General features: G+C 33.1%; 1 protein-coding gene across 1 annotated transcript; it reads left to right on the top strand.

Annotated features, from left to right (window-relative positions):
• The first annotated feature begins 11,291 nt into the window (after positions 1-11,291).
• Positions 11,292-12,511, top strand: LOC120216891 (dormancy-associated protein homolog 4-like). Its single transcript, XM_039214168.1, has 3 exons — positions 11,292-11,812; positions 11,897-11,990; positions 12,074-12,511. The coding sequence occupies exons 1-3, from the start codon at positions 11,557-11,559 to the stop codon at positions 12,099-12,101; spliced, it is 378 nt and encodes a 125-aa protein (XP_039070099.1). The 5' UTR covers positions 11,292-11,556; the 3' UTR covers positions 12,102-12,511.
• Positions 12,512-15,121: the final 2,610 nt, after the last annotated feature.

Genomic DNA, 15,121 nt, shown 5'->3' with positions numbered 1-15,121 from the left:
GATTTGCATGAAACAATCATATTTTATCTTATCCATGATAATCCCCAGCGAGAAAGGCCCCGAAAATGATATTGATATTTACATGCAGCTGCTAATTGCAGAGTTGAAACAGTTATGGGAAGGGGTCGAAACGTACGATGTGTTGACGAATGAGAACTTTAATTTACGCGCGACTTTATTATGGACAATTAATGATTTCCCTGCTTATGCAAATTTATCGGGTTGGAGTACCAAAGGTCGTTACGCTTGTCCTTGTTGTGCTGTAGAAACATGTTCGAAGTGGTTGGTTAATGGAAAGAAGTTCTCTTATATGGAACATCGTCGGTGGTTACCTGATAATCATAGATTTAGAAGTCAAAAGAATATGTTTGATGGTGATGAAGAGTTTCGAAATGCTCCTGACCAAACAACCGACTCTCAAATATTCAGAATGTTGAAAAATATCAATTTTACTTATGGAAAGATGAATCAACCAAGTAGTGTACGGTCAAAGAAAAAGGCAAAGCAAGTCAATGAAGAGGTTGAAGTTGACGAACAAACTGATGATGAGTCTGATGAAGAAGATGATCCAAACGGTGTAGACTTCTGGAAAAAGAGTAGTATATTTTTCGAGTTGCCTTATTGGAAAAAGCAGATTTTGAGACATAATCTTGATGTAATTCATATTGAGAAGAATGTTTGTGAGAATATTATCGAGACCATTCTGAATGATGGCAGAAAATCTAAAGATAATCTTAAGAGTCGACTTGACTTCGTGGACATGGGAATTCGGCATGATCTTCATCCGTAATTACGTCCAAATGGAAGAAATTTCTTGCCGTCTTCTATTTTTTCTCTTTCGAAGAAAGAAAAAGAAGTGTTTTGCATGGTGTTGAAGGATATAAAAGTCCCATATGGGTATGCATCAAATATTTCTCGATGTGTCAGTGTTAAAGATCAAAGACTTTATGGTTTAAAGTCACATGATTATCACATATTAATGCAAGATTTACTGCCAGTAGCTGTTCGCGGTTGCAATTCGAGTAAGGTGACGTCTTGTATCATTGAACTTTCTAATATAATGAAAGACATCTGTGGGAAAGTTCTAATGGTTGAAGAACTTGATAAACTACAAGATCGATTCTCCTTGATTTTATGCAACTTGGAGAAGATATTTCCACCTTCATTCTTCATAATTATGGTGCATCTGCTAATTCATCTTCCTCACGAAGCAAGAGTTGGTGGTCCAGATTTCTATCGATGGATGTACCTTATAGAGATGTGTTATTTAAATTACACGTTTCAAATTACTATTGATTATACCTCTCACTCAAATGTATTTACGTAGTATGTTATTTTGTGTATAGGTTCTTGGGCAAGTTGAAGTTTTATTGTCGTAATAAGCGTTATCCAGAAGGATCAATTGCTGAAGGGTATTTGGCAGAGGAATGTATGACATTTTGCTCTAGATATTTGGAAGATGTTGAAACAAGATGGAATAGACCAAATCGAAATGATGTGTTAAGTACTGATGACTTACCTCAACATTATTTCTTTGGAAGTTATTGTCAACCATTAGGGAAAGTTGAAATTGCACACTTAGATGACACGTCTTGGGTACAAGCACACCGATATGTTCTTTTTCATCACGATTCAATAGATCCCTTTCGCACGTAAGTCTTTCGGACCCAATCCTAATGAAATCTCTTTATCTTTTATATTTATCAATTTTTAACGACATAATATTCTTTATAGTGAGTTTAAAGAAGTATTGAGATCTCGAGCACACTCCCGAAGATTAAATCAGCGAGAGCTACATAAGTTATTCACAGAAACTTTTCATGAATGGTTAGGCCAGACGGTAAGCAACTGAATCTTACGGAACACTTATAAATTATATATGTCTTGCTTTTTATATCGACGTCAATACAAATTAATTCACCATTCATGTGTAATAGGTTTGGAGTGGGAGAGAAGTTAGTGAAGAAGTTAAATGGCTTTCTCAAAGTCTGAATAGAATAGTTAAAAGATATAATGCCTTCCTTATTAATGGGTTTAGGTTCCACACAAAATCTTGTGAAAGATTAAGGACACAAAATTGTGGAGTAGTAGTTACTTCGTCAACTACAAGTTATGCTACTGTAAGGGACAATAATCCGCAGGAGGGAGAGGTCAATTATTATGGAAATCTTACGGACATTATTGAGTTAGATTATTATAGAAAACGAAAGGTTGTGTTGTTTCGGTGTGATTGGGTTGATGTAAACAGATGTATAAAAAGAGATAAATTCGGGTTTACAATGGTGAATTTCTCTCGATTAATTCACACGGGTCAACGTTTGATGGATGAACCGTATGTATTTTCTTCTCAAGTGAAACAAGTATTTTATTGTCACGATCCAATGGATGACGGTTGGTATGTTGTGCTTCGAAATACTCCCAGAGACTTGATAGACATTGGGGATGGAAGTAGAGACGACATTGAAACAATATCAGAAAGTTTACCTCTACTACCACAAAACTTAGATGAAACTATCAGTAATACAACACAATTTCAATGGGTTCGGGAAGACGTTGATGAAGATATTTATGACAACTGACATTATATAAGACTTTTGTATGATTTTATATCTTAATTTATTTATTTATAATGTTATAACCTTTAACATGTTATCTTTCAATATATTCATTAATTAATTCATTTTTTTATTATTCATGTTTGTTTATTATAGATATTATGCCGAGGAGAAAAATAAATGATTTGCGGGTTGTTCGAGCTTCTGAAGACTATGAAGAAAGAAAAAACGAGGAATCGAATGCACCTGAGTCTTCCGAAGTTCCGAAAACTGTTGAAGAAGACGTAGAAATTCAAAGTAATCTTCGAAACATTATTTACTACTTTGTTCATTTTCAAAACTGGCATTTAATAATTTCTTATATAGTTGAAAATGTTGGAACGCGCAAGACTCGAGGACGTACAACTTTGAAGGAATTATACCAACTTCCTCCTGGGCATCGTGTCAAAGTTTCAAGAAACGATGTCGGTCAACCTATTGGCCCAAAATCACGTCTTCTAGCAGGTTACTTAGGCATAGTTGGACGTAATGCGAATCTGTTACCGATCAATTACGAGTCATGGCTCGAAATGCCTAATAGTAACAAATATCAAGCATTGGATTTTGTTAAGGTAATAATGTCATCATAATACATACTCTATAGAAATTCAATACTAATTTATACTTACGATGCACACTTATTTGCTGTATAGGATAAATTTTCTTTAGAGCTCTCTGATGATTATGTGAAGCAAACGTTAGGGAAGAGATGGAGGGATCACAAGAGCTCCTTAAATAAGAAATACTTCAAGAATGATCTCAGCCTTGAAGAGAAGTTTCAAACAGTCCTACCAGGAATGCTCAGGTACCAATGGGAAGATGCAGTCAGATTTTGGAGTTCACAAAAAGGACAGGTATGATGTATTTTTCAGAAATAATTGTAACGAATTGTAAATCATCATTAAAAGTGGTTGTTTGACATTGTAGGACCAAGAGCATATTGGTGTTGCTAGCAGGCAACAACAAAAGTTTACGCACACGGCTGGATCGAAGAGTTTTGCTTATATAGCTCATGAGGAGGTATTATAGATTATTGAAATAGTTTTTTTCCTTTCTATGTACATACTAACTCATAGTAATTATATTATGGTACATTGTAGGAAAATACATCTGGTTCTAAAGTTGGTCAAATCCAACTCTCCGACATTATACATACGAAGAAGGATGGCACTCATATGACTGCTAATGCTGCAGAAATTATGGTACGCTTTTTGGGTAGATGTTTTAAATTTACCTGACTTTATTTATATTTGTACAATGACATTTTTTATTTTAATTAATTATTCACTTTATTAGGAAAAATTGAGGGAGAAAAAGGCGGAGTATCATGTTACTGCTTCGAGTCAAGGTATTGTTAATGATGATGACATTGAAAACCAAGCTATTAATGACGTTTTGGGTCCTGAAAGATATGGTCGGGTGCGCTGTCAATGATCATTCGTTACTCCCACCAAATATTTTGGATCCAGTTCATCACAGCACATGTCATCACAATCTCGATCTTCCCACCAAGAAGTTTGTCATTTAAAAGAAAAGTTGGCTGAGATGGATCAACAAATGGCTAACTTGAAAGCGGAAAATGAAGCAAGGGAAGCAGAGAGGCAGCAGCAGAAGCAGCCAGAGCAGCAGCGAAAGCAGAGAGAGAAGCAGTGGAAGCAGAGAGAGAAGCAACATATCAGCAGAGATGTGAAGAATTTGAAAAACGACTCAATGATATGATGTTGATGATTCAGAAAACGCAACCTCAGAATCCACCATCGTAGTTTCATTTATGTTATGAGCATTCTACTGAACCTTGTTTAACTGAACTTATATTACGTTAATGAAAACTTTTATTTATTATATTGGATTTGATGTTATTTGTTATGGATATAGAGTTTTGATATTATTGTTTGTTTGTTGGATAATGGAACAGGTTGAAAAAACAGTTTTGGGGTAATCAAGCATAATTTTTAGGAATGTTAATTCTGTGTTATTTAGCGGCGTTTGTAACAAAAAACGCCGCAATATACCATACATTTAGCGGTGTTTGTATCTTAGAAATGCCGCTATATACAGACCTTTATCGGCGTTTTTAGCAAAAACGCCGCAAAACATCAGCACATACTGCGGCGTTTTAGAGAAAAACGCCGCTAAAATCATAACCTATTGCAGCGTTTATCTAAAAAAACGCCGCTAAATATCAACACCTATTGCGGCGTTTGTCATAAAAACGCCGTTAAATATCAACACTTATTGCGGCGTTTGTCACACAAACACCGCTAAATATTAATACCTATTGCGGCGTTCTTTGTTTTGAAACGCTGCAAACTTTAGCGGCGCTTTAACGGCGGTTTTCGCGACGTTTGTTTTAACACCGCATGTGTTTTTAGCGGCGCTCGCAAAAAACCTGTTTTGCTGTAGTGCCTGTATGGTCTCAAAACAAACAAAACCTCTGCTTCACTTCCTCAACTCCCCAAACCGAGGACAAATAGCCATATAGCGATGAGGCTCTTGCTTCAGACCACCACCAACGGTGGTCGGCTTAGTCCAAACTTAGACTTATGCCCTTCGAATCTCTGCCTTACTGCCTAGCCTACAAAAAAACTGAGCCTGAAACTAACATGCAAGCCCTAGACTCTTTAGATTCTCACTCCGATGACTTACGATCCTAACTCTGGCAACCTACTCCACTCTCGACGTGGAAATCCCTGACGGAAAGCCTCCTAAAATGACCCCCAAGCTCCGATGAGTATTCAATCTAACCCCGACAACGCGACTCAACTCTAACGAGGCCTAAAGATTGTTCTCGGTAAGTGCTTCACTCTCTATTCTTTATTTTTATTTCGAATCGAAAGATTTGCATGCAATAAAAATCAAGAACCTACGAAAATAGAATACCTTTTACCAATGGAAGTTTTGATTTCGATTGTTTTTTCTTGGTAAAACTAGGGTTTACAAATGTTTTCTGTTGGATTTTATATCCTTCGTTTTTACAGAATATTACATAGTAAAAAAAACGCGATAGTTATTTGTCTTCATGCGAGGATTGATTTTTTCTGGTTGATTTTCTTGAATCCGTTTTATGAAAGGGGTCCACTGGTTTGCTGCTGTGGCCTTCTGGAAACATCTAGAATTCTCTATTGGCGGCGGGTGTTGTCTTAGTTAAGGGTTACAAAGCCCTGAATGGAATCTGGTTCAATCTGAACTGTTGAAGGCTACCAGATCTGACGGCAAAAGGGTTGCGTCGCTTTGAGAAACAATCTAGCCCTAGCTGAAGATGAATGGGTTTTCCACGTGCTCTCTTTGGGCTTCAGTAGATCTGGGCATGTCTCACTCGGGCTTGAATGCATATCTGTCAAAACAAATTCAATTAATGTCTATTTAAAATGTATTTATTTATGTATGTATATATCTTATATTCCTAAGTTCGATTGGTTTAAATAAACATCATGAATATAACCTAATTAACAAATTCTCGTTTATTTATTATAAATATCTATTAATCCACATTAAAAGAAACAAATGATTAAAATTAAAGGCTGATAAATAAAAGAAAATTGTTCGAACTTTAAACTAGAAATTAACGATTGAACATCCGGACAAAAGTATATATTGAATTTTTAATAAATATTATATATTATTATTTATTTTATATAAAAGATTAATTTTTAATGTAAAATAATATTTATTAAATATATATATTAAAAACTATTTTTTTTGTTAAACATGATAAAAAAAACATTTGAATGATTCAAAATTTTATATATTCCACAAATTAATTATATTGATAAAATTAAGAATAATGAAATAGTAATCGTAATTTTTTGAAAGTATGTTATAACTATTATAAGTGTAGATTAGTGTAAATGGGCCCTTTATTTAAATAGTTTATAATATCTTATGTCAATCATACACTATATTTTAAACCCTACGTGAAAGAATGGAAATATTTTATACGAAAAATATATATTTTTTAAATTCATACGACAAAATATTTGTATATGGATTTTATTAGCTCTTAAGTATTGATTTTTTAGTTTTTCATTTAAAGGTTTTTTTTTGAAGTTAATAAAAGATATCCTTAGGAAAATAATGATTCTAATTTTTTTTAAATAATTATTTTCAACTGAATTATTATTAAATTAATTCATGACAATATTTTAGTTAAAGTTTTTATTATAAATACAAGAGACACATTAAATATGAATAATAGAGAAAATAGTTGGTTAGCACGTTAAATAGTTTCATTGATAAAAACAAAAGAAGCCCAGTGAATGAGGGAGAGTAATGGACCTATTTGGGCAAAAAGGAATACATCGATAAAAATATTGGGCTAATGACAGGCAAAAGGAATATTTTAAGGGTGCTTTTGGTTCACGGAATATAATATTACTAATGGGAATAGGATTACCGGCGGGAATAAGATTACTGAGAATGTTATATTTTGTGTTTGGTTCGTTTAATAGGAATGTAAGAATACCGTGTTTCGTTAAAGGAATAAAAGATTATTGGAATGTATATTTTACCAAATTGTCCTTATTATATATTATTTTTTTAACAAGTTGAATTCTACAATAATTAATTTATATATTTTCTTTAAAAATTTTAAATTCACAAAATTTATATAATTTTTTTTACAAAATTGAAAAGATAATTAGGTTTAATGAAAGGGTAAAACTTTATTTTAACCCTTGAACTTCATATAAAATTCTAATTATGAACTTTTTTTTGTAAATCTAAAATAGTTTAAGGATAAATTTGTAATTTAACCTTCTAATAATTTTTTTTATTCAACGATAGAAGAAGGATATTTTTGAAAAAAAAATTAAGGGCATTTTAGTTCAAAACGTCGGTAATCAAATAATGCCTAAGGAAAGAGGGGTAATCACATTCCCGATAATATACCCCCAAAATACCACTGTTGGTAATAAAAGATTATCGGGGGTTGAGAATGTTAGCCAACCAAACGGGGGAATGACATTCCATTCCCCCTGTAATCTCACATTACCTGAACCAAACAGCCCCTAAGGGACGATTTGATTCACAAAATGTAGTATTATCTCTTAAAATAAGATTATTAAAATTTAACATTATTTGGTATATTATTAAGAATGTTATATTATTTGGTTTGGTCTGTTTAATCGAAATATACGACTATAATATTTGGTTAGAGCAATATTAGATTGTTAGAACGTATGTTTAATCAAATTATTTTTGCAATATATTTTCCTTTTAAGTTGTTAAATTTTAAAAAAAATATTTATTTTTAAAACATATATTATTTTATTATTTTTAATTTATATATTTTCATAAAATTTAAATTAATAATATATATATATATAATATTGTAAAATTTAAAAAAAATGGGTGAGTAGAATAAAAAGATAAATATATTATACATTCTTTTAATCCTAATAAATATTAATTTTTCACATCATTTATCTAAAAGTAAATTAAAATTACTCTTATTGAAATGTACAGGCGCCACTTTGCTATTTTTTTGAGTTTATTTTTAATTTATTGGTTAAGACTTATTTTTTTGTTAAATAATAATAATAAATTTAATAATTAAATTTTATATTGTTTAAAAATTTTAAAGTGTTCCAGAGTAGTTGTTAAACTTCATATAAACATTTTAACATATTAGAGTGGTGGATTGAAATCCTTTTCCGAGAACATAGAGTATTTATCATAATTTTAATAACATGACGTTTAAAGAATAAACGGATGAATGAATTTAAAATAAGTCTTTTGTTTTAGAGATATTTTATCTAAATTGAAGAGAGAAAATTACGTTCTCGGAAAGACACTCCAATGATAATAACAGCTCGTTATGGCTGTTAACTCCGAAAAGAAAATTAATTTTGTTTGAATCTTCTCTCAATCTTTTTATCTTCTTCTGCAATTTTTGGAGTTCCCAAACGATCCTCTTCTTTGAGCTTAATAACAGCTTATTATGGCTGTTATTTCACTGAATTTACTATCCATCAGAATTTGATCTGAGGAGTTGACAGATTGCAACTTGCGGTCCATAAATGGAAAAAAGGATAGATGTGGTCGGAGTGATGCGTGAAATCGATGACCGTAAACAGGTTCAACGGGCTATCGCTGCTTGTCACGGGAAGGTTATGGGTAAGGATAGGAAGATAAAGTTTGGGTGTAGCTTGATCGGCATGAAGAAAATTCTAGTGTTTTACATCGACCGAGCTCCTAAGGGAAAGTACAACAATTAAGTTATGCACAGGTACCGTGATATTCTCAATTAGTTCGTCGGCACCAAGCACGGACATTCTTTTTCTTTGAACTTGAATATTAAGTCCTAATTTGACTCCAGTTAAGGGTTAAGTAGTTGAAATGTCCATTAGACTTGTTAGTAATTACCATGATTTTTCCATGTTGAAGGATCTTTATACAGTAAGATGCATAGTTAGTATTAATAGCCGCTCATTTACACTGCATTACTGGGCATTCTTGGCTTTAGGCTTTGATGAGTTATTTTTTGTCATTTGGTTGCTATGTACGTTTAGTTCGGCAGACAAGAGAAAATAAAAGGCTAAGAATTCTTTGGCTTATGACAATAATTTTTACTTTACCAGTGAAAACTACTTAATCGATTCTTATGGTACAAGATGATGATAATGAAGCTACAATTCAAGGAATACCGATGTACATTCTATGAAGAAGAGTTATTCTTGTTCAGGATCTTAAAGGCCACAATATTATGTGATGTTAATTGTTTCATTTATCTAGGGTTTTTTTTTATTGTTCTGCATCTGCTTCCACCTTCTTTTACCTTTCCTTTATTTCCATTTTCTCCTCTTAACAATGGGTTCATCGGTCCGGTTTCCTTTTAAAATGGTAAAGAATAGAGTCTGGTTAATCCTCAACATAATTGTTTCACTATATAATTAACTTCTTATCAAATTCAGATTTATTCTATTTGATTATCAGGATAGGATGTACATTCGCAAAAGAAAAGTCTGAAAAATATGTTGGTTGCGTATCCTCAAGGCCGGCTGTATTTTTTGGCCAGGGCGAAATAAAAGAAATAGACCCCTAATTTTAAAAAATTATAAAAAATATATAGTATAAAATTGATATTAAATTTTTATTAAAATAAACAAATAGTAATTATAATTATCATCTCAAAAATATCAAAAAAATATTAAAGCACACAAAAATTTATAGAAAATATTGTCTTCGAGCATTTTTTGATACAAAATCATAACGTCGACATCAATATTTTTCAACATATTTTTTTCATTGCATAACATAGGTAGCTCATTCAATCTTTCTTGTGACATTGTTAACCTCAAGTAATTTTTCAACAATTTCAGCTTAGAAAAGCTTCTCTTAATTTATTATGAGAAAAAAATAATATTTAACTTAGAAAAACAGTTTCATTTCAGAAAACGAACTCGCATGGCCATTCTTGACTATTTTTTGGGTCGAGTTGAAATAAAAAAATAAGCCTCTAATTCAAAAATAAAATAAAATAAAATATGTAATATAAAATTTATATTAATTTTTTTATTAAATTAAACAAACAATAATTTAATACAATGTCAAAAATATATTTAAGTATACAAATACTTATAAAAACATTGCATTCTAGCATATCCTAATGCAGAATCATTGATTTTAGTGTAAAAATATTGTCTCGTGGAAAAACATTTCTTAAATTAAACATCATGTTTAAGCATTTCTTAATCCAATACTTTATTTTGGAGTAAAAAAATCTCTCTATGAAAACCGTTAGTCAACAAATTATCAATGCTCTAAAATACATATTTTATTTCTAAAATGAAACAGTAGGTACCAAAATACTAAACAAAATCAAGTGACTATTTAGTCGAATCTCAGAGGTTTTTTTTTCTTAAAAAACGTTTAATTAAAATGATTCAAAAAAGGATTAAAATGATTATCTAATCAAACGTTAGAGACTTATTTGACATTTACCTTTTCTTTTTCATGGTGATTTGCTGCCAAATGCTTTTTCATTGGATCACATGGGTGATTCCCATATTACAAATAAATTTATCGGATTATATATGCTTGAACAAAATCATCTAATCATTTTAAATGAAATAAAAGATATAATAGTCTATATGCTGATTAAATGGGTTGATGTATATAATTTTCAGTGAGAAAATTAAACATTGATTGAAATTTTCTGAGCCAAAAACATATGTGCTGAGCTGACTGAATATTATATGCCCTGGGCGGGCGCCCCTCCTCCCCCGGCCCAGGGCCGGCCCTGCGTATCATCAACACCTAAGAGATATTGAAACTTTCTTGACTATCTTATGTTGAATCTTGAGTAGTAGTGAATCTCTATTCCGTTGCTACGCCGAAGAAAACTTAATTCCAGATAAACTTGTAAACCATTTTTATTAACCGCTCTTTTAAGGTCTTTTTAATGAGTTAACGATGGGTGAATTAACTTTAAAAATATATTAAGGAAATTAAAAAATTAATCCAGATGTCCAGTGATTATTGTTGGGTCACCAACAGGGGCAGGGGCAGGGGCAGGGGGAGGAGAATTCTACCCTATTAATATAGTTTTAGACTTCAGTTATCCCAAACTTAAACAAAGTTTAAATTTGTTGGATGGCTGGAAATGAAGCAATATTGGCCGGGGGCCATGCACCCCAAATTTAGCCATCTTCAACGCCAATTCTCTCCACCTCTCCTCTATAAAAGAAACCATAATCCACCATTTATTCTCTGAGAAAAAGAAACAAAAACTTTTTCAACAATATCCCCACCACCTCGCCAAATCTTTCCCTTTCTCCGTTTCCTTCCCCTCTCTTAGTAACAGTCGTTTCTCTGCCGGGTCACAAAAACAAATATATATAGCAACAAAAAGAAGAAGAAAAAAGATTAATATATATACATATACACGAGTAAAATCGTTTATTTGTTTGTTATACGGCTTTTGAACGGGTGTTACGTTATAGAGAAGAAGAGTTTGATCATCATGGGGATCCTAGACAAACTTTGGGACGAAACGCTTGCGGGGCCTATGCCAGAAACCGGCCTCGGAAAACTAAGAAAGTATAATTCCTTTTCAGCCACTCGATCATCCCATGCTCCCGTTGATACTAGCAAGGTGATGATAACCAGGAGCATTACTATTCTTAAGAGTAACTCCGGTTTGAAAAACCTATCTGTGGAGCCGGGTTCGGTTCCCGATTCTCCTTCCGGGTCTAGCAATCCTGGGACACCTTTGTCACGTACGTTCCATTTTCATGTTTTTTCTTCCACTAGTCATTATTCTATTCTCCATGTTTAGAAAAAATGTGTTTTAACGGTTGCAGCTGGGACACCATCTGGGGATTTCAGGAGATTTACGAGAAGAAAATCGCCAGCATTCCAACCAGAAGAACCAAGAAGCCCCACTGTTTACGACTGGTTATCTCTAGTTTTCGTTTCCTATTTTGCTTATGAATTCAATTAAACAATTTGTTCTAAATACTGTTTAACTGATTTTGTAGGATTGTGATGAGTGCTTTGGACCGTTAAAGAGAGAAAATTGGCGAGTTTTCTTTCCAAGGATCGACATATGAAAGAAACTTTTTGTACATATATCAAACTTCTGTTGAAGTTTTACGATATACCCTATGCATATATATATATACATTTATGTATTTATAACTAATAATTACGATGATAATTGACAAGAAGAAGAGGATCGGGTGATTTGAGTGAAGAATCGCGAGATCCGTCGAGAAATTATCACTGCAATTCTTGGAGTTTCCGACACAGAGAGAGATGACAGACGTAGGAACTTGTAAGCTTACTTGTTGTGTTTTGAATTTTTACTTTTTCATGTACATATGATTGTGTGTGTTTTACCTTGTCTTGGCTTTTGATCTGTACATACGGATCTCTGTATATTTACACCCTCCTGTAAGGAAACTCGTTATTTTGCAGCTTTGAAATATGTAAAGTACATACAAATTATAACATTTTATTTTATCTCAGTGAATTGTTTATCTGATTCTAAAACAGCAGGCAAATTCGCCTCCCATCAGTAGAAAATAAAAAGCATAAAAGAACAACAGGTGGATTTTCTCACTTGAATATAAATCATGATGATACAGTTGAAGTAAATAACTGGGAAGAACATGTGGAAAGTTCCCTGATTGATGAGATCGCTTTTATTAACTAACTGTTAACGAATACAAAATGAACTTTTTGTGACAAAAACATAACCCCTTAGTTGAATCAGGTGCTGTATTTCTTAATCAAATCAGAAGATCGGGGAACAAATCGAATCCCATGATAACAACGCGCTACCTTTCAGTGGCAAAATAGACCGATGATGGTCCATACCATGTGTGTTCTTTATCCCTGACACTCTTGGCCGAGAGCAAATACTAATATATACCACTAAATTTCCTTGCACCTAAGAAACAAAGTTGACAACAGGAGCTTAATTATTTATTGTATCTGAAATAACTATATTCTAAATACAAGTCGGGATATAACAAACCAAATAGACGAAAAACACATAAAAACCGATCGGGTCAATGCATGAGCACTTTAATATCGAGGGGTGATTAATGAGTTGGGCAGCTCGTTAGCAGTTCGAATTCGACTCGGTCAAAATTAGGTAAACACTCGACTCAAGTTGGCTCGACTCGGGCTTGAACTCAACTCGATAAGTTTGCGAGCAGCTCGTTAGTTTTTTAAAATATATTTTTAGTAATTACTTCAAAATTATTTCATTCAAAGAATAAATCTAAATAATAATTATTAAATTATTAATAATTAATAAAAATAATAATAACTTAGCTAATTGATCACTTGTAAATGTATATGTTAAGGCAAACAAATCTGTGCAATTATACACAATTGATGCAAGTAATATAGTATTGAGTGAGTATCGTCTCCACAGGGATTGGAAGGCTTTTAAAATATTGCTACAGCTAGGAATAGGTTCACTAACCAATCCTAAGTATATAAGTCTAATGATATAAACAAGGAAAATATGTAACGGCAAATGATATGAACATATGAAAAAAGTTTTGCCGAGGAAATAAAAATTGTAAAGTGAAGTAAGTAGAAAAGTTTTGTCGATACAAGAAAAATATGCAAAGGTAAACAAATAAAAGTTGTCATTGCTAAAGTTATCAAAACCCTGTAAATAGACTGACAACCTCACACAATCAGACTTCTAACGGAGTACTTAGATTGGTTTTGCTATGGCGAGAAGTTATTTTATGCTAAGAATGATTTGGTACGCTATGTTTAAGCTGGCCAACAGGATTACTAGAGTATTCAAGGACGGTTGCTATGGTAATACTACTCGGCGTGAGCAACAACCCTTGGTTTGTCAGATTGTTGCTGCGGCAATACCCCTCAGTGTGAACTATAGTCGTTGCCTATCCTACTCAAACGTTTATCCATTTTAGTCGATTGAAACCCTCTTCTTATCTTTAAGGTGGGTTAGAACATCACCATCCCGGATCTATTCCATTGTTCACGTAGATCTATCTTAATTCTCTATAATATAAGAATCAATTTATAGAAAAACGACAATCTCTCGAAAGCTCTTACAAGGTCTAGAAATGTTTCACCTATGCACCAGGCAATCTCTCGAAGCTCTTACAGTGTCAAGGCAAAAGGTTAAAACAGTGAACAAAACAACACTTAACAAAAACATACTTAATCATTCATTAACAATAAAATAAAATATCATCCAAGCATTCCCAACGCCAAATAAAACAGTTTATGGTGTGGTTAACGTCAACCCAAAAATATTAATTAAGTACAAGCCCTTAGAAAAATAAAACATGAAGAACAAGAGGAAGAAAAACTCCCAGAACAGAGCTCTGTCGTGACATCAAACCACCACCATGATTGCTCTAGCGCACCAGCCTCTATCGAGGACCTGTCCGCTGCTCCGATGAAGCTTGGCTATGGAGGGCACCAAGGATAGACGAGTGGGGGACGGTGGAAAAAAGGACACCACGACGACCTTTTTCCAAGCCTAGGGTATTTTCTCTATATGATTCTGAACACTTTATGAAGAGTTATAATGAGGTATTTATAGTGGAAATTTCTAGGGTTTAGTGCCTTTGAAAATTCCCTAAACACGCTTGAAGTTAAACCCTTTTTATGAATAACATAGCAGTTTGTGGTGGTCTCAAATTCCTTGATGAGGGCATGATTGCACGTGAGGTAGATTAGACAACTGGCCATGTGACATCAGTAATTTTGTCTCGTACTGTGTCAGTATGGCGAAATAAAACTCGCATTGGCAAGAAAATTTGTTCCTCACTGTCGTCGTCTTCTGTTCCACTAGCCCTAGCAAATTAATTTGTCTCGGCAAATAATTTTTTCCTCAATCATTTCCTGCATCATCACAATCAACAATCAACCTTTCTCACCAGCAACATCAGTTTAATCAAATAAACTTTGCCTCGGCAAAACTTATCCACTACATGAAAATATGTCATAAATATAACCATATGCAGCTAAAATGCTATGTCAATGACTTTTAGACAATCAATAACTTAGTAAAAAGACCTAAAATA

Source organism: Hibiscus syriacus, unplaced genomic scaffold (assembly GCF_006381635.1).
Source record: "Hibiscus syriacus cultivar Baekdansim isolate YM2019G1 unplaced genomic scaffold, ASM638163v2 tig00110174_pilon, whole genome shotgun sequence".
Lineage (NCBI taxonomy): Eukaryota > Viridiplantae > Streptophyta > Magnoliopsida > Malvales > Malvaceae > Hibiscus > Hibiscus syriacus.
Note: the sequence above shows the minus strand (reverse complement) of the source record. Positions and strands in the feature narration are given on the sequence as shown.